The sequence below is a fragment of the Colobus angolensis genome, unplaced genomic scaffold (genome assembly GCF_000951035.1).
Source record: "Colobus angolensis palliatus isolate OR3802 unplaced genomic scaffold, Cang.pa_1.0 Scaffold164, whole genome shotgun sequence".
Taxonomy (NCBI): Eukaryota; Metazoa; Chordata; class Mammalia; order Primates; family Cercopithecidae; genus Colobus; species Colobus angolensis.
In genome coordinates, this window is record NW_012114755.1 from 3,928,014 (window position 1) to 3,949,255 (window position 21,242).

The 21,242-nt window shown below is 34.8% G+C and overlaps 1 protein-coding gene across 3 annotated transcripts in view; it reads left to right on the forward strand.

Moving 5' to 3' along the window:
• Positions 1-21,242, forward strand: part of PRMT3 (protein arginine methyltransferase 3) — a 129,307-nt gene that overhangs the window by 11,926 nt on the left and 96,139 nt on the right. For all 3 annotated transcript variants that reach the window (XM_011937498.1, XM_011937500.1, XM_011937499.1), the window contains 2 exons: positions 3,113-3,178; positions 11,708-11,829. In XM_011937498.1, coding sequence (XP_011792888.1) covers positions 3,113-3,178; positions 11,708-11,829 — 188 coding nt within the window. The remainder of the gene's footprint in view (positions 1-3,112; positions 3,179-11,707; positions 11,830-21,242) is intronic.

Genomic DNA, 21,242 nt, shown 5'->3' on the forward strand with positions numbered 1-21,242 from the left:
CTGGTACCTTTAACTCCTTTAGATGTACGTGTAGATTTAAGAAGTTCCAGCTTGAAGTTTCCAGTGTCACCTTTTCTGTTTGAGAGAATCACTTAAATATCGTTCTGTGTGCCTTAGCTTCCTTTAGTTCTTGTGCAGTGTAATTTCCTCCCCTTGGAAATGATTCTATTAAATGTCTATAGGACATATGGATAGTTGATTCAAAAAGAACTGTTTATACATTTGCATTTTGCCAAGTTATGTGCTGTGAATGAATGTGAAGCATGCCTTATATCACAGCTTTATTTCTCATTTCTTATCAGAATGATTCTTAGCACACATAAACTGTTCAAGGTATATTACCACTAGAATCTTACCTAATTTTTGTAACTCATTTAAAATTGAGAAATCATATTTACAGGACATATTTTTGTGGTTGGAATCGGCCTTGTTTTTAGAGAGTATAATTCGGGTTTTTTGTTGCTTGGCTTCATGTCTTTTCATGACACTATTTTTGGTACATGTTTTGATTATAATTAAAAAAAAAATAGCTTGTGATCTTATTTCTTTAGATAAGATGAAGATACCTCTTTTGAATTCCAGAGATATAATTGATAGAGGGATAAATTACATGAACTTTCAAAATTCCTTGCCACTTTATCTTTTTGAAGAAGAGTCATCATTACAGTCATCATTTAATACTGTAAATCCGAAATGCATCAGTCTTCTTTGTTTTAAGATCAACATTATTCATTCTGTTGTACATTTATCACAGATCATAGTGCCCTTTAGTAAAGTGAAATTTTAGTAATTTTTCTTTGCTGCATTCTCTTTATTGTATCTGCACCTGTCTCATGCACTACCAAGTGAGCACTACCACCTTTATAAGCTTGTAAATTAAAAACATACTGTTGCTTGTATATGTAAAATTTATAGTATATAACTTTTTTCTTTACCTTCATTCTTTTTTTTTATATTTGCAGGAACAATTTCTTGATACCTTACTAGTCTTAAAATATTATCTTGCTCCTAAGTATTGGAGCAGTAATTTTGCTATTTTATTTTTCTTAGTTTCAAGGTTGATATAAAAAATTTTTTAAATTTCTGTTTATTGTTGTTTTGTATTGACATGTTAGCCTTTGTTAGAATAAATTTTTAGAAATGGTTATAAAGGCTACGCTTTGTTTGCTTACATTTTCTTATTTATTGGATTTTTTTTTTTCAAAAATTCAGTGACTAAATTGAAGCTCTGCTATATACAAGGCACTATGTTTTGTATACTTTGGATTTCATTACACCAGCATGAGCATACAAACAAAAACAAATGAATATATTGAAAGAGCCAGAATGAAAGATTGTAATTTAGTTGAGTAGCAGTGCATGGCGTTAGGACAGCAGTTGGAATTCTATTGATTAAGTGGAGGTAGTGGTGAGGCAGTATGATTAGTGAGAACTTTCTGAGTGGTTGCATTCCTGACTGATGTTCACCCTGTGTAAGTTTTGTTGTTTCTGCAAAAATCACTGGTTATAGTATCAGAGGAATATAAAATTTGTAAAAATGTATGAAATGGTATGCTTTGAAAAAAGTTTTAAACTTAGATAATTAGTTTATATATACATTTATTTATCTTAGTAATTCTTAAAATAACTTCAGGAGAAGATTTAATAAGCCTAATTTTAAAATTTTTTTTGTAAAGCAGTGAGAAGTAATCAGAAAACATGGAATTAATTGTGGACAATTCCCTTTTTAGGTCTAGTACTTAAGTAAAACAACTTGCCCTTTAAGATCTCCTTTTATGCTTTAAAAAAAGTCTCAATTGGCATAAAAATGTTTTGGGGGTATGATTTGTATAAAATTTTGATATTGTAGCAATTGGTGTAATATTTTCTTTTCACCCTGATGTGAAACTTAAAACTAGAATTCCCATTCCGTGATACTTATTTTTATCACAGTCATATTGTACTAACTTGACAGCAAAGCCCCTAACTGCTTAATTTGCAGTCAGTATGTGTTTCAACCTAGGGAATCAACTCTATTCATGAACCAGCATAAATGTTAGAGTTACGTGCTTGCCTTGGTCACAAGGTTATATGAGACTCCAGAGTGTAGGAGCCTTATAATGTGGGCTGCAGGGCTCAAATGATTTACTTTTAGGCTTACAGGCTTTTAAACATCATTTGCTACTACAGAAATTTTTACAAACAAAACAGGAATGTAAATCAGATAGGTGCTGATCAATGACTTTCTTTGAAAAACGTATCCAGTTTAGTGTAATTTTTCGTATGTAGTGTAATTTTCAACATTTGCATTTATTTATTTTTATCTCCTTTCTTCTTTTGTTTTTGTTTTTGAGATGGAATTTTTGCTCTTGTGGCCCAGGCTGGAGTGCAATGGTGCGATCTCAGCTCACCGCAACCTCCGCCTCCTGGTTCAAGCGATTCTCCTGCCTCAGCTTCCTCAGTAGCTGGGATTACAGGCATGTGCCACCACACCTAGCTAATTTTGTATTTTTGGTAGAGACAGGGTTACTCCATGTTGGTCAGACTGGTCTCAAACTCCCGGCCTCAGGTGATCTGCCCGCCTCAGCCTCCCAAAGTGCTGGGATTACAGGCGTGAGCCTCCGAACCCAGCCCCTTACTTTTATTTCTATTTTTTTTGGAGACAGGGTCTTACTTTGTTGCCCAGCCTGGTCTCAGACTCCTAGCTTCAAGTGAGTATTCCAGGCATGAGCCACTGCACTTGGCTTCTCCCTTATTTTAATATAGCTGTAGTGCAGAGAATCAGGCTGTAGTTTCCAGGCCCTGTGGAAAGGAGAAAACATATTCATCTTTTATTAGCTTCAATTATCACTGTAAGTCTTATGGTGATAATGCACGTAAAGAGAAAAATGTACACATTTTTAAGAACTTGGGTCTTATTTGAGTTTCAGTCTTCGTAAAATATTTTCTTTGTGTGTTGTTGCTATTTCTATTCTTTTTTGTTTTCTTAGGAAAAAAAAATAAGCTTGGTATCCCAGGTATAAAAGCTGCTATGGAAACTAGCAATGTGTGATAAAATGGCAAATACCACCCTTAAAAAATTTATTTGTTTAGACTGTCCTATAAACACAGCTTTTTCGTCTCTCCACCCTAGGACAAAATACGAACAGAAAGCTACCGAGATTTCATATACCAGAATCCACATATCTTCAAAGACAAGGTAAGTAGCATAGGTTATAGAATTATACATTTCATGTTGTTCTTGGGCAGTAGAAATCCTCTCGTGGGTCATCGTTGTGATAGCAATTGATTTAACACCTTCTGTCTTTATTTCACGGAAGACTTTCATGATGCTGCTCTGTGGTGCAGAGTACTGATAACAGAAATGCTGATTGCTGCTGTCATTCAATATGCTCTTTTTAAAAATTGAAAGTTATTAATTATAATGACATAGTTTAGTTATAATGACATAGCTTAGTTAAATTTTGCTTATTCAGATAATTTTGCTTAAACCATATTTTTTGTTTATAGTTATTCGTATGAATTTTAAATGTATCAGATAAGCCCCATGTCATAGCACACTTTTAATTATTACTCTAGTTTGTGTTCAGTAATGGAAAATTAATGAGTTTAAGAACATTAAGAATTAGGGTTCACTATTGTAATATAGTATTTATTTTATATGCTTTCTTTTAATACTTTACCCCATTAAGAGATACTTTGTATTTTACAATTAGTTTTAATATTAGCTTAAGTTATTTAAAAAATGATCTTATACTCTGCATGTGCATGTGCCTGTGTGTTTGAAATTTGTGTTTTTTGGCTTTTCTTCCTTACACATTTTGTTTTTTCATTTTTTCTTTACTCTATTTTCCCTCTCTCTTTTCCACTCTGCCTTTTCCTCCCTTTCTACATTGGGATGGTTACTTAAAAGTTCAGATTTTCTGTTTGTTCTTCCTGATGGGAAATTAATCCCCTAATTTAGTCAGGAATATTATGATCTCTGCCATTTACATACCTTTCCTTGGGAATTTTTTCCCACTCTTTTTACTTTGAGAACATGTATGTTGATAATGTATCAGGTTCTTATAATTTGGCTTTCATCTCTCTAAGATTATTTCATGAGCTTTACATGATATGGCAGCAGTAACAACCTTTATGTTTTAAAAATCCTTTTTCCTGATTTTTGTATTGTTTGGAATATAATCTAGATTAACTTTTCATTTTCCATACCTCTTTTTTAAGAGCAGTGTTTCACTTGTGAGTTGGCTGAATTGGACAGAATTTATACGGTGCTCTGATCCTTTTGGACAAAGCATTGTACTTCATGAAAAGTTATAATTGTTTGTGCCGATTCCTACCAGAGACAAATAAATGATTTCATTTAAAAATTATAGTTGATCAGTTTTTTATATTTAAGTTTTTTGTATGCTTTTTATATGTTACTATAGTGGAGACTTTTCATAGTTTTTTTTTTTTTTTGAGACGGATTCTTACTCTGTCACCCAGGCTGGAGTGCAGTGGCGCGATTTTGGCTCACTGCAACCTCTGCCTCCCGGGTTCAAGCGATTCTCCTGCGTCAGCCTCCCCAGTAGCTGGGACTACAGGCATGTGACACCACTCCCAGCTAATTTTTGTATTTTTAATAGAGATGGGGTTTCACCATGTTGGTTAGGATGGTCTTGATCTCTTGACCTTGTGATCCTCCTGCCTCAGCCTCCCAAAGTGCTGGGATTACAGGCGTGAGCCACCACACCCGGCCCTTCATAGTTTTTATATTTGCAAAACAAGTGCTGGAAAGTTTATTTAGTGTTTGTCTAAAAACCACTTTGTTTCCAATGAAGCAGATTATGTTACTGTTAACGACGTTGCTTTATATTTCTAGTTAGATTATGCCCAGATTTTTATTTTATTTTTTCCTTAATATGTAAACATGAGAATCACTAATCCTGGCTAGTCTGGAACCAGTTATATAATTTTGGGCAAGTGGTGAATCTCTTTGGGCCTAACCTGTAAGGTGATTGTAAAAATTCCTTCTGGTAAATTCTGTGGGTTTTGTTACGGTGAAAGCATCATCATTGTCTTTCTTTGAGCCATCTTCTCTTAATACTTGATGATAGGAATACCAGAGGAGCTTGTTAAGAAAGTAAATTAGAGTGTTCCCTCAGTATGCTTCTGAATGGAGTTGTCTTATAATAGGTAAGTAAATACTGAAAAGGCTCAAGTATTAGTAATCATAAGATTAATCATCAAGATATTAAATATTGTTATTAAAATTTTTTTCCTTCCCTTCTCTCTCCATCCCTTCCCAGCCTCCTTTTCTTCCTTCTTTTCTTAATATTGTTCCAATTCACAAAGCTCCTGTGGAGGCCATATGGTTTGTCAGATTAATTTAACTTTGGGTGGTATTTAATCGTGTTGTCACCCACTCATAATTAATTTCTGTTTGTAGTTTATTGAAGAAATTCCCAGTTAGGTGCCTTCTTTATGCTTCTGGTTGTTATCTACAGTTCATTCAGTTTTTTAAGAAAAAAAGTGAATCAAATTTCCTCATCATTTTATAAAATAATGTTCATTTTATTTCTACCTCTTTGATTCTATCAAATTTTAGTTTATCTGCCTGATCACCTAATTCTAAGCTAGTGTAATAAATAACTAACATACAATTAAAAATACAGACTTTAGAAGCAGGTTAACCTGTGTTTGAATGCAGACCCTACAGTTTACCAGCTGTGTGACCTTTGACCTGTTTCTTTGCCACTCTGAAGCTCACATTCGTCATTTGTAGAATGAGGATTAAATAAGGATTTCATACACATACGCATATATGCATTTGTATATACATTATATCTGAATGTGTATATGGATAGTCTTACAAAAAACCACATACTCTATTTGGAGTATACTAAACATATCCTTCTATACTTTCTTCACTCAGCAACTTTTCTTGGAGAAATTCCTTATTATCTTTTTACCCCCGTGTTTTTTCTTTTGGTAAAATAAACATGATATGAAATTTGCCATCTTAGCTATCCTTAAGTGTATAGATCAGTGGTATTAAATACATTTGTAATATTATGCAGCCATCACCACTTCCATCTCCAGAACTCTTCATCTTGTAAAACTGAAACTATTCTCATTAAACCGTTAATTCCCCGTTCTCCCTTCTTCCCAGCCCTTGGCAGTCGCTATTCTACTTTCTGTCTCTATGATTTTGACTACTCATATACATTATATATGTGGAATCTTACAGTACAGTCGTTGCCTCAGTGTCTGTGAGGGGTTGGTTCCAGGACACTCTGTTAATACCAGCATCCACAAATGCTCATTTACCTGATATAAAATGGTGTAGTGTTTGCATATAACCCATGCACATCTTCCTGTATACTTTAAATCGTCTCCAGATTACTTGCAATACCTAATACAATGTAAGTGCTATATGAATAGTTGTTATACTGTATTGTTTAGGGAACAATGACAAGAGAAAGAAGACTTCATGTTCAGTACAGATGCACTTTTTTTTTTCCAGAATGTTTTCGATTCACAGTTGCTTGACTCCCTGGATGGGGAATCCAGGGATACAAAGGGCTGACTGTATTTCCTTTTGTAACCGGCTTATTGCACTTAGCATAATGTCCTCAAGGTTTGACCTTATTGTAGCAAATGTCAGAATTTTTTTCGTTTTTAAGGCTCAATAATCCATTGTATGTATGTACATTTTGCTTATTCATTCATTCATCTGTCCAGATATTTGGGTTACTTCTATATTAAAGCTATTGTGAATATTTACGCTATTAACATAGGTATACAGATATCTCTTAGAGGCCCTGCTTTTAATTATTTTGGGTATATACCCAGAAATGAGGTTCCTGGGTCACATAGTAATTCCATTTTTAATTCCTTGAGGAAGCACCGTGCTGTTTTTCACAGTGGGTGTACCATTTTGTATTCCCACCAGCAGTGCACAAGGGTTCCAATTTCTCCATATCCTTAGCAGTACTTGTTGTTTTCTAGTTTTTTGATAATAGCTGTCCTCGTTGGTGTGAGGTGATATTTGTTTTGATTTGCATTTTTCTAATGATTAGTGATTTTGAGCATCTTTTCATTAATATTCTTTTAATGGTTCATATATCCAATGTAAGAATGTCCATAAGTTGTTTCAGTTTTTATATTAGAAACTGCTTCATATAAACTATTACAAATATTTTTATATATATGGGAGTATAATTATAAGGTAATTTTTTAGCACTGGACCCTCTAGGTCATATAGAGTATATACCATGTATGGTGTCACCAGTTGTGCTGCCAGGTTGTCTTTGGTACACAGCAAGGGAGCGTTGATCTTCCCAGACACTGTCACCAAAGCACTTTTAACAAACTTCTAAATTCCACGCTAATCTTTTATGTTTAATTTTTTAGTTTTGTAGATGTTTTATTTTAATGAGAGTTTCCGGAAACTTATTACACACAGTTCTATTGTATGTATTTTCATTTTTGCCATACGATATTTCAAGTTGAGGTACTATAACTGTACTAGATACATATATACTATATAGTATACTGTTTTCTTGCTATTTTGGTTAATACATTTTATTTGGAACTTTTAAAAAATTCTTTTTGTTTGCAGTGATATGTATCGATTGCATGTTAAAATAAAATTCTTTTTTTTTTTTTTTTTTTTTTTGAGACAGAGTCTCGCTCTGTCCCCCAGGCTGGAGTGCAGTGGCGTGATCTCGGCTCACTGAAAGCTCCCCCTCCCGGGTTCATGCCATTCTCCTGCCTCAGCCTCCGAGTAGCTGGGACTACAGGCGCCGCCACCACGCCCGGCTAATTTTTTGTATTTTTAGTAGAGATGGGGTTTCACCGTGGTCTCGATCTCCTGACCTTGTGATCCGCCCGCCTCGGCCTCCCAAAGTGCTGGGATTACAGGCGTGAGCCACCGCGCCCAGCCTAAAATAAAATTCTTCATGTTTATAAAAGTAATTATGTTAAAATGTATACTCACCCAGACAGGCCATGTGTTCAAGAACAGTCAAATTCCCACTGAAGCCATCTGGATGTAGGATAGGAAGCACAAAGTAGTAACCTTTCAACAACTTTATTTCTTCAGTGGATATCAGGCTGTTTAGATTATCTCTCTTCTGGAGTCAATACTAATAAATTATATTTTCAATATATAATGGAAACAGCCAGTCATGGTGGCTCCCACCTGTAATCCCAGCATTTTGGGAGGCCAAGGTGGGTGGATCACTTGAGGTCAGGAATTTGAGACCAGCCTGGCCAACATGGTGAAACCCCGTTTCTACTAAAAATATAAAAATTAGCCAGATGTGGTGGAGGACACTTGTAATCCCAGCTACTCAGGAGGCTGAGGCAGGAGAATCACTTAAACCCGCGAGGTGGAGGTTGCATTGAGCTGAGATTGTGCCACTGCACTCCAGCCTGGGCAACAGAGCGAGACTCTGTCTCAAAAATGAAAAAAATAAAGATATAATGGAAGGAAAACTCCACTTATAATAGTAATACAGAAGATAAAATGCACAGAAGTAAACAACTGGAAATATATGCAGGACTTACATAAAAAAAGATTTTTAAAAGAACAGCTAAACTACCTAACAGACAATTTAAACAAATTGAAAGTCATACCAGGTTCTTAAATAGGAAAACTCAAAATTGTTTTCCCTAAATTTTAGCTCAGTTCTCATAAAAATGCTAACACTTTTAAACCTAGACAAACCAATTATCTTGTTTATATGGAAAAATAAATATAAAAAGTTTTCCAGAAACATTGTGGAAAAATATTTGCAGTGAGTGTGGACCAGACTTACTTGATATTAAATCATTTTATAAAGCTTCAGTAACTAAAATAATTCCTGGCACATGAATATATAGATTAACAGAACATATTTAAAATTCACTTCTAAATGCAAATATACACAAATATTTAAATGACTGTTAAAGGTCACATACCAAGTCAGTGGGGGAAACCTTGTTTAATAACTGATATTGTGACAAGTGGCCAACCATTTGAACAAAACATTGGAACCATGCCTCATAGTGTGTACCATGGTTTAAAAACAAACTGTGTTAATGAAACTGTGAATGTACTAGAAGGAAATGGGTAAAGATGAAATGCAATGAAATGGGAAGACTGGGGAAGGCTTATCTAATTATGATGAAAGTCCTGGAGATATTATAGAAAAGATTAATAAGTTTAATTGTAGGTTACGAATTCCTGTGTAGCAAAAATCACTGTAAGTAGAATCAAAAGACAAAAATACATGCCGTGAGAAAACATAGCATGTCATATTACAGAGGGCTAATCTTAATTTACAAAGAACTCTTATCTGCTAAGACAGATTGATAAGAAAGGACTAGCAACTGAGTGGGAAAAATGGAGACAAGATGTAAATCAGTAGTTCACATAAAATTACAGATGGCTCTACAATACATGGAATGATGCTAAATCTCCTAAGAGAAATGTATATTAAAACTAGATCAACATATCATTATTTTGTGATTGCCAGATGGGTAGACATCCAAAAGTTTGATTATGTGTCCCATAGGCTAGTCTCACCTGTGAGGAAATTGGTACTAATACATTGCTCTTTGGAATCTTCATTAGCAGGATTGCCCTGTGAGATCAATTTGGTTATGTCTAGCAGAATTACAAATATGTACTCTTTGACACAGTGTTTTCACTTCTAGGAATATATTCTTTAGATTTACTAATTCATGGGAATGGGCTTCGATATAAGGTTATTTTCAGCATTTATTGCCCTAGTAAGATTTCGGGAACACCTAAAATGTTCATCAGAGAACTGGATTTTGATACAGCCATAGTGTGGAATCCTGTACAGCTACATAAAAGAAAGGAGCTCTAGAAATTGATATGGAGAGATCTCTAAATTATATTGTTAAAAAAATATATGTAACACAGTGGGTATAATATGCTATCATTTGTGTAAAAGAAGGAAAAACATGTATTGAATTGTAATATGCATAAAATTTTTTTTAAAGCATAGGAAATATACCTGATAGTTAAACCGTAATTCTATTGCCTAGTGAGAAAAAAAATTAGTGTACAGTATCATCGATTCTTAATTCTAGTTTTATTTTTCTTAGGATAGTTTCTCATTACTCAGAGGAAAATCCAAGGCACTCTGTGATCTGACCCCTGCCTTCACCTCCGAGTGACCTCTTTCTGAACCCAGTTCAGCCACACTGGCCATCTTGGCTTTGCCTGGAATGTTGTGTCTTGCATTTAATATCCTCCTGACTAAAATGCTCTTCTCCTAGATCTTTGCATGACACCCTCCTTTATTCAGTTCTCTGCTCACATGTATCAGAGAGGTATTCTCAGACCTAACTAGAATGGTGAAAGAGTGTATCTTCTCTCCCCTGCTCTAACCTCTACTCTACTTGATTTTTCTTACTACTTGACCTTATTTTATATTCTTTGTCTCTCTCACAAGATTGTATGTGCCATTAAGACAGGGATTTGGTCTTGTTTGTTGCTGTACCCCCATCACTGAAATCAATTCCTGGTACATAGTAATGCTTAGTGAATACTTACAGTATGAGGGCACTGAAATAATTTCCTATTTTGGGACAAATATATATGATTTTTTAGGCCATTGATAGTGAAAGATTTAAAGCACTAGTTTTCAGTAATTTCACAGAGTAGTGTACCTAGAAGGATTTTGCTAAATGTGTTTCCTTGGTGACTTGTTTTTGTTTTTACTGTGAACTAAGCAGGCTTCATTATATTCCAGGGAAAACCATATTAAATTCTTGATTTAAATAATTGCTCCCCACTTACCCCCAATAGCATCTTAAAACTTTTGTTTCTAATAAATACTTTTCTTTCATCAAGAATTAAGTTTGCAACTTAAACTCTCAAGTTACTGAATTTTGACAGCTAACTTGTTTTCATTGCACTTTCCTGTTAAAATGGGCTGAATATTTGATTTTGGGAGTGGGAAGGATATAGTGATATTCCGTATCCTTGATTACTTTATAACCCTTTTCAAATTGTATTGGGTCAAGCCATCCTGCTTAAATTAATTCCTGCCACTCAAACTTGAAGAAATTTATTTCTGTTAAAATGTAGAATTACTGAGCCTAAAATAGAATATACGTACAATAGGGAAATTAAAAACAATAATTATCTCTTAAATCTGTAGATTTTTTTTTATATAAAATCTCTTAAATTAAGCATCGTTGGGTCTGATTACAATAGACTATAGCCAACTATACTGTTATTAATTTAAAACAACTCATAGTAATGATATCTTCAGTTTTCCCAAATAGAAATTACCGTATTTGCTTAGTTTAAATTTTTTTTTTTTTGAGATGGAGTTTCTCTCTTGTTGCCCAGGCTGGAGTGCAATGGCGTGATCTTGGCTCACCACAACCTCCACCTCCCAGGTTCGAGAGATTCTCCTGCCTCAGCCTTCCGAGTAGCTGGGATTACAAGCATGTGCCACCATGTCCAGCTAATTTTGTATTTTTAGTAGAGACAGGGTTTCTCCATGTTGATCAGGCTGGTCTCAAACTCCTGACTTGAGGTGATCTGCCCGCCTCAGCCTCCCAAAGTGCTGGGATGACAGGCGTGAGCCACCGCGCCTAGCCAGTTTAAAGTTTATATTGTGATCTTTTCCTAGCCAGAAAGATCATAATATATGAATAGAATTGAATATAGAGACCTTTTTGATAACATCTCTTTTTTTTTTTTTAATTACCCCAGGTAGTTTTGGATGTTGGGTGTGGAACTGGAATTCTCTCTATGTTTGCTGCTAAAGCTGGGGCGAAGAAGGTTCTTGGAGTTGATCAATCCGAAATACTTTACCAGGCAATGGATATTATAAGGTACATATATTTTAAGGCTTCATTTAAGTTTATTTTAAAATTTAATGATTATTTAACAGATTTTCTTGTCTTTAGTAGCTGTCTAAGGCAGACTAATGACATTTGTCTTTCAGTAAAAATTCACTCCAGAATAATAAGATTTTAAATTGAATTGAGCTAGACACATTTGAGCTATGCTGCTGAATAATCTTTTCACAGTTCACATTGATGAGGATTATTTTTATATAGTTCTCTGGCTTTCTGACTATGGCTATAAATATGCTAATTCTAATAATGTAAAATTAAAAACTTGATACTTAGGGTAATACTGACAGGACTCCCTACTTACTAATATATTTATTATATGTTAGTAGTATTTTCTTTAGCAAATACCAATTATACTAAAGACTAAGAGTTATTTGTCTTTTTCTTTTGTGACAACACTAGTCCATGTACCTCCTTCAAATTAAGTAAATTCCAAAGTTGCTAAAAACAAGGCAGAGTGGATTTAGTTTATTACCCCCTAAAACTTTTATTCTCTAAAACTCTCTGTCTTTTGAGTATTTAGCTGGGTTGATTTTATAGTTGGCTTATGACCTAGTAAGAAGGCCTTTATTTGAAATCTAGCTGACACAACTGAATTTCTTTCCCTATGTGCTTAACAAAAGCACCTTACATTTGGAACTTAGGAGTCATTTCCAGAATACGTAATCAATAGGAGGCTTCTCATAGCAACTTTTAAGTGATTCTTCAACTTACACTGCTGTTCCACTCTTAAGATTGATTAATGTTAGCCAGGCATGGTGGCTCATGTCTGTAATCCCAGCACTTTGGGAGGCTGAGGTGAAAGGATTGCTTGAGCCCAGGAGTTCACTCTGTCCTCTATAAAATATGTTTTAAAATTAGCCAGGCATGGTGGTGCATGCCTGTAATCCCACCTACTTGGGAGACTGAGACAGGAGGATTGATTGACCTGGGGAGGTGGAGGCTGCAGCGAGCCATGATCGTGCCACCGCACTTCAGCTTGGGTAACAGAGCAAGACACTTTCTCCAAAAGAAATTTTAAAGATTTGATTAATGTTGATCTTTTCTGATTAGTTGAAAAATTTAAATATGATTATATAAAATATTTAAAGTTGTTTAGATTTTATTTTGTAACTAGAAGGATAGTGTTATGGTTAGAAGAACAAGTTTGAATCAAGCTTGGGATGGAGTCCTCACTCTACCATTTAACTAGTACTTGGAACTTGAGTTAAAGTACATCTAACATGTTAGAAATCTCAGTTGTTTCACTGTCAAACGAAACTTACAAGTTTCGGTTGTAAGTAAGATGCATAAGTTATAAGTAATACGTATATATAAATCAGTTTGGCCTATTGCCCAGCACATAGTAAATATTTTGAGATGTGTAAGTTATAAGTAAGATACACATATAAATCAGTTTGGCCTATTGCCCGCCACATGTTAAATATTTGGAGCATTAGCTATGGTTGTTATTAACAAATACCAAATCAGTGTTAATGGAAAAATTGCCCTGAACTTGTTAGGTTTTTCGTAGATAATGGTTTGTGGTTGTGATTTTTGTATTGGAATATATACACACACACACACACACACACACACACACACATATATATATTGCAGTTGCAATTATAGAATTGCACATACTTACATATCGATAGATATCTAGTCAAGCCTTTTCTAGTTCTTATGATACCATTAAGTACAACATGATCATTTTGAGGGTTCCATAGAAAGTACCCTCAATTGCTTATTCATTGCCATCCAAACAAATATGAGAACCACTGTCCCAAAGAAGAGATTGTTTTAGAAGAATTCTCAAAATTTTATTGTTGATAGTAAAATTATGATGAGCTATTTCTACTAGAATTTCTAGTCTTATGACAGCTATTTCTATTAGAATTTCAAGTATATTTATGAATTGGTCAGTTTTTTTTCCTATAGCATGGGACTAGATGTGCTCTCATTTTAATTTCTTAACTCTATGAAAGAAATGGAAAGGAATTATAATACACTGTTTCATTTTATTTTACAGAAGTCCTGATTCCCATTGTCTTTGTAGAAACATGTTTATATAATGATTATACCTAAAATTCATCGTTTATAATATTAATATTTAGTGCTAGGGTATACAGTGTCCAAGCTTCTTAGTAAAATATTTAAAATGTTTCTGATATATACGTTTAACATTCAATTACTTAAAATAATGAGGAAAATGTTTTCTGACAAATTATTGCTAGAGGGAAATTAATTTTCAGTCCTTTTTTCTTTGCAATCGTCTAAACACTTCATGATATATTTTGATCTAGAGTTACAGTTTTGGAGGAACAAGACAGTGGAATTAAGCGTGTTTCTGGTATATTGATGAGCTCCCAGCAAAAACAATTGCTTAAAAAAATTATATTTTATGATTTTTCAAAATAAATGGTAAACTAGTCTGTGTACATCTTTTAATTTAATACCAGTATTAAAAACCCTGAAACTATTTTAAAATATTATTGAAAGATATTCACAGTAATTCTATCCAGATTTAAGAATAATTTTTTTTCTGCCCATATAATCCTAAATATTTTTATTAGTTAGAAGACCTTCTAAAGTATATTTGTCACCAGTGCAGAGCCCAGAATGGTTTGGGATTAAGTCTTTGTTTTTAAAGTCTCCGGGAAAGGTACCAACTTACTTTTAATCAAAGGATGGGTGTCAATTTGCATTTATTAGTATTTTTTCTGTTAAGATCTTCAACATCAGTGGGCAAAAGCAGAAATGTGAAAGAAATATGGCCCTGATTCAGCAAGTGACATCTGCAGTCACAAAGGAGTGCTTTTCCATGTACTCAAAGACAATAATAAATTGCTCCTCCCATCGCATCGTTAGGTCTTTCACCTATAAAGCCAGAGCTAACAGAATGTCTCTTTAACAATACTTACAGGATTCGATACAAACATGTTTTTGATATTTAACTTAAAGTTAACTCAGCTAAGTAAGCACATAACTAAAAGTATTTTAACAAGATTTTTATATGATAATAATGAGATTAAAACCCAGCAATCTAGCATAATAGCTTTTCATTAAAATTACTAGGGTTCAAGATACTTAAGACCCAAAATTTGAGCTCTGTCAGTTTCTCAGGATGCAATAGGTAGAGATATGTGACTTATTTGGATAAGGATCCTCTGTCTAATCATTGAGTCGAAGTACTTGTCTTAGTCTTTTCTGTGTGTATTTTTGGACAGAGTTTGATCATTTTGTCAACCAAATTTTTGAATTTCGAACACTAATTTTAATGTAGTGAAGTAGGAAGCGAATATGTCAAACTATTCTTTGCTGTGTCAAATATTTTATGCTTACCAGTGTTTATCCTCTCAATCTTGTAAAGTGTCATTTTTGTAAGATTTCCTGCTAGTTCCAAAGTATATCTAAAATCTTTGCTTGAGTGTCAGATGTCGTTATAGGAAGGAAGCATAGATAAAAAGTGCATTGAAGAAATCAGAATCAGTTTCACTACTGCAAATAATTATTTTCTTGCTGTAATGTTAGCAGTCAGAGAAGTAGCATTTGTGACCAAGATTACTACCAAGCATGGAGAGTGTAATAAAATGACTAAACCTTAAGTTTATATTCAATTAAAGTACCAATTTAGCTAAGTGAACATTTTGCATAGAGCACATATTTACTATAAGTAAGCTTTTGCAAAAAATAATCACATTTTTAAAAATAATTTTAAAACATTGCACATGAGAGCATATACCTAGAAGCTTAGTGAGGAAAAGTTTTATTATACAACAGGTTCACAGTTGATTTAGAGGGAAAAGCCATGTATTGTGACTTTGTGGTAATGGATTTTTAACAAAACAAATGGTATCCGCATAAGACTTTTTTTTTTCTCTAATTATCTATAAAGCTCCTGCATATGTTCTTTTCCCCCTTTGTACAGTGTGGAAATTGAACAAGTAGATGTATTTAAAGGACTAAAGAAGCAGGCTTATTATCTCACGGCTTTTAGTACTAATGACCAGGATTGTACTCTAGTTGCTTGTTGAATACCTTGTCATTCAATGCCTAGTTTTCTTTTCAGATGGAAACTATCAAAGGCTGTAGTTGTTATTATCAAGATCCAGTGATATTTGTGTAAACCTTTGTCTTACCTCATCCTAGATGGCCATGTTTAAGATTCATTATAGACATTATTTTTGCCAGTCATTACCGGAGTCATGGTCATCAGAGCAGAGGAAAGCATTTGTTCACCAGATACATTTTGCAAAAATATGAATTTTTTAAAATCTCTTCACAAAACTGTTGAACAGTTATGTAGTCTGAACCGCCCCCCCCCCCGCCTTTGCTTTGAAGTATCAGAGTTATTCCTGAGAATTTCTTAAAAGGATTTTTGAAATTTTCAGCTGTACACGACAGTAGAGAGAATGATATGAATTCCTGTGTGCCTGTCACCCGTGTCTACATTTATCAATTTTTTTACCATCTTTTTTTATCCATTTCCCTCCCACCTTTTTGTTTTGTTTTTGTTTTTGTTAGAGTATTTTGAAGTAAAACTTATACATTATATCAGTAAATGTGTCTTAATACATTTGAGTGTTAGTGCATGAGAACATTTATTGAAAATGACTTAGCACTCAGTCTTTAGATACCCCAATTTAATAATAAAATTGCTAACATTAATTTAGTTTTTTCTATTGACTCTCCTTTGGTGCAGGTATAACTGAATCTCTTTTGATGTAGATTATTATACCTATTATAGAGATTAAGAGGCTGGGCATGGTGGCATGTGCCTGAGTCAGGAGAATCACTTGAGACTAGGAGTTTGCAGCTACTAGTGTGCTAGGATTGCACCTGTGACTACCCAGCATACTATAGCCTGGGCAACATAGTGAGACTGTGTCTCTATAGTGGGGTCAGAATTAGTTCCCAGGCAACCTGACTCCATAGTTTATCCTCATAGCCAGTTTGCAGTTCCTTATCTCCATTGAACTACTTACAAGGTATATATTGGTTATATTCAGTAGTTTGCTTTACTTAAAACCTATAGATAGTTTGAAAAGCAGGCCTTTTTGTTTTGGATAAACCAACATTGTACTGTTTCTTCAGAAATGTTCTTTGCCTTTTTTATATTGTGAAAAGGTAGTTATTTTTATAGTGTTCATATGTGTCTCCTTTGTCTTCCTTTTGAAATTTTAAAATTTGGAGTGAAATACCTTCTATTCCTCTGTGAATGTACTTCTAAAAGAATATGTATGAAAGTTATTGTTAATATCCCCATAGTTTATTGACTCATTGTTCTAACCAGTTGAGGATACCACATAGCATGCTCATCTCAGCACCCAGACATGACTTGAGTTCTAATTTTTCTTTCACTAAGTAGCTTTATAATAATGGGCAAATTACACAACCTCTTTAAGCCCTGATTTCTTCATTTATAAAATGAGGTTGATAGAGTCTCATAAGATTGTTATAGGAATTGTATCCATTATGGTGCTTTGCAAAATGGCTGGCCCTGTAACTGCTTACTAAATGTTAGCAGTAATGATAATCATGTTAATTATTAGTAGTGGTCATATGCTTGGCTTGGCATCAATGCCTCAAATAATATTTTATGTTTGGGTGGTTATGTTTCATTTAGGACATTTATTGCAGCTATCTTGTCAAAATGTGACTCACTTTTTTGTCTTCTTTCTATTTCACAATCTCTATTCTCTTATACCATAAAACATCAAACTTTAGTCATACTTTGTACTCACTTGCCTCTCTTGAACTCTGTTCTCAACTTCTCTGATACTTGTCTATTCTTGCTTATTGGAGCTTTCTGTAACATCATTCAGTGAAAACAGCTCTTCTGGTTAGCAGGCTCTAAGTTGTCCTTATTCCTTCTGAGGCCCTTTTCTCTGTCAGAAGTCTATATACAGCAGAATATCTTCTGTTAAACTCCACAAGCCTACATCTATAAAAGGCACTTTAAATTCTAAAAGATAGATATTTTTAAAATATACAGTCTTTTATTCTTTCAAACACATGCAACTTAACAATCCTTGGATTATGTTTAAAATAATTTTGGGCTAGGCATGGTGGCTTAAACACTTGTAATCCCAGCACTTTAGTAGGCTGAGGTAGGAGGATCCCTTGAGACCAGGAGTTCAAGACCAACCTGGGCAAGATAGCAAGAACTGTCTTTACCAAAAAAATAATAAATACTACTACTAACAATTTTTATCTCCTTTTTATTTAAAAAGGTGATCTAGCATTTCTAAAGAAATGAGTTTAGAATAGGATACATTTTGGTTATTATTGTAAACTGACAGTATATCAGGCTTTAAGGATTAGGCTGGCTCTTCTGAGGTTGCAGACATGAATAAAACAATATAGATTTTCTGAGATATTATGTTAGTAAGGGCAAATAGGTCTTAAAGTGAGATATGGAAGAGAATGAGAAATTGTTTCTTTTTTTTTTTTTTTTTTTGTTGAGACGGAGTCTCGCTCTGTGGCCCAGGCTGGAGTGACGTGGCCGGATCTCAGCTCACTGCAAGCTCCGCCTCCCGGGTTTACGCCATTCTCCTGCCTCAGCCTCCCAAGTAGCTGGGACTACAGGCGCCCGTCACCTCGCCCGGCTAGTTTTTTGTATTTTTTTTAGAGACGGATGGTCTCGATCTCCTGACCTCGTGATCCACCCGTCTCGGCCTCCCAAAGTGCTGGGATTACAGGCTTGAGCCACCGCGCCCGGCGAGAAATTGTTTCTTATTCTTGCTATCATACTTTGGACTCTGCAGTGAAATATCATTTCAGCAACATAAACTTACCTAAGGATAGCAGAGCTATTCAGTTGCCAGACAATTGTATACTGTGTTTATTACCCTCGGGAAGCACAGGTAGCTTCTGTTTAATATTTTTACCATTGTCTTGGCTGCCTTTGGTTTCTCATTGACACAGCTAGGGAATAGCTCATTATTCAGACTTTCAGATGTTACTGCAGAAGAGTTTTTAGAAGGTTGATCCATCATATGGCCACAATGCAGTACACTCAGTCTCAGTATGACATTAAAGATGCAATCTTTTATATTGCCTGTATCTGGAATACTGTTAGAAAGGAAACATTAAGGAAAGTCTAGAGAATATTTTGATTTATTGTCATGTTTATGTAGGTGTCCTTCTCTAGACACGAGGACAGGAGATTTATCCTCATCTTTTTATCCTTAACACCTAACAAAGTGTCTGATACACATAATAGGTGGTTAGTTAAGGTTTTTGAGTAGAAGTAAGGTATCTTAAGGTAATGATTTTAAAGATGGTGGTGGTGGTGGGGTGTGTGTGTGTGTGTCTGTGTGTGTGTGTGTGTATTTTGGAAAAGGATTACAAAATACACCAGCAAAAATTCTTGAAATAAGGGATGCTACTTCATATTTTGTTTCTAAATTTAATAGAAATAACAGAAATGTGAATTAAAGCCAAAGAGAAATTTGAACCACTGATGAGGCCAAAATAGTTTTTTAAAAAATTTGTTCTTCAAAAGCCATAGAGCTCTGGTGAAGGTCATGAAGGTGATCAAGACACCTTACAGGGAAATTAAATTTATTTCCTTTCCTAGTATACCCCGAAGCCCCCTTAATTTCTGATTCACCCCAGTGGTTGTGTCTTTATGCTGTACATTCCATGACCACCCACTAGTTCAGTGATTTACTAGAAGAACTCACACAATTCAGTATAAAGCTGTACTCACAGCTAAGATTACAGAAAAGGGTATAGGGCAGAAACAGCAGGAAAAAGATACCCACAGGCAAAGAGATCATAGGCAGACTTCCAAGGTATCTCTCTCTTTTTACACAAGAGTTACACAAGAGATTTACTCCCCAGCTTCATACCTCAGAGGCACACGTGAATGTCTCTACCTAGGGAAATTTGCTTGAGTCTTAGAGACTGTAGTTCTTAAAGCTAGTGGGTCAAGTAGGCATATTTCCACCATGTGACCAGCCATGGTATATACCCAAACCAGGTAACCAGTGTGCATGATGAATCTTTATGTTTACTTTAAACATGTCGTCAACTTGCTTCATCTAAACCTACTGCTTCAGGTAAATGGAGTATCATCATTATTCTGCAATCATATGAGTGATCTAGGCATTCTTGTTCTTAGAGTTTGATCAAGAATCTTTGCCATGGCTGTAGAGATCTAAGCAAGAACTGAGTAAAACAAAACAGATCTCTGCTACATTCACTCATTTTTTCCAAGTTGTAAACTTGGCCTTCATACTTGACATTTTCTTCCCCTTTACCCAACATACCTGTTGGAGACAGAGTCCTGTTGAGTATCCTTAATGTTTCTCAAATGCGTCTCTCGTCTATCCATGATGTTTCTCATGCGTTACTTTACATTCTTAGATCTCTCACCTGAATTAATGCATCTGCACTTAACTGGACCAGTTGTTTGTCTTTGCCTCCCACCACTCTCCTCTGTTCTCTGTAGTGCAGACAGACTGATTTCCTCACTTGATTCTCCTCTACTTTAAATAAAAAGGAAGAAAGGGGGGGAAAAGATATTTTTGTATTGGGAAGATGAAAGATGATAAATTACATGTGATTCTACTATCAGAGACCACTATCAACATTTTGGTATATTTCTTGCCACTCTCAAAGGCCTTAGGTCACAAAGATGAAATCCATAGAAATGTAAACTTTACCGAAATATCAGCTCCCCGTGGTGCGGCAGAAATTTTTCTTTTTTTCATTCATTGATGTGTCCCAATTACCAGGAAGGGGACCCAGCACATCCTAGGCATTCAGTGTAAGTACTTATTCAATAAATGAATTAATTAATCAATTTTTAAGATTCAGGACATTATATATTCAAAGCCAGGTAAATCATTATCACCAAAGCCTGCAACCCCATTGTTTCCAATAGATTCCAGATGACTATTTTTATCTTTTTTCACTTTATTAGAACTGAGTTATTGCTAATTTCAAACAATAAATGTCCTCAGTGTTAGTAATTCCACAGCTACACATTTGTAAATGAAGATGATACATTTGGGAGGGAGCAGCTCATAGAAGAGCTTTGTTATGGTTCCAGGTCTATGTCCCATTCCTTCTTGGTAGTTCATTCCTTGTGGGATGTGTGTAAATCTGCCTCCAGCTTCATATGTTTAAGAATTCTTGCTTTTTGTTGACATTTATGAATGAAGGACTAGATATTTTAATAAAAATAACTGGTATAGGTTTTATCTCTGAGGGGAAAAGGTGGAGACTGGTCAGTTTACAGTTACCCCAGTAATGTTTTAGTCTCTTTATCACTCCCACGTTGTATACCTCTTGACTCCAGTGGTTTGTGTTGTGAAGAATGGCTCCACGTCCACTATCTCATGCTCGCTGATGTGTGCACTGAATACTAGGTCTTTCTTCACAGATTTACCAATATA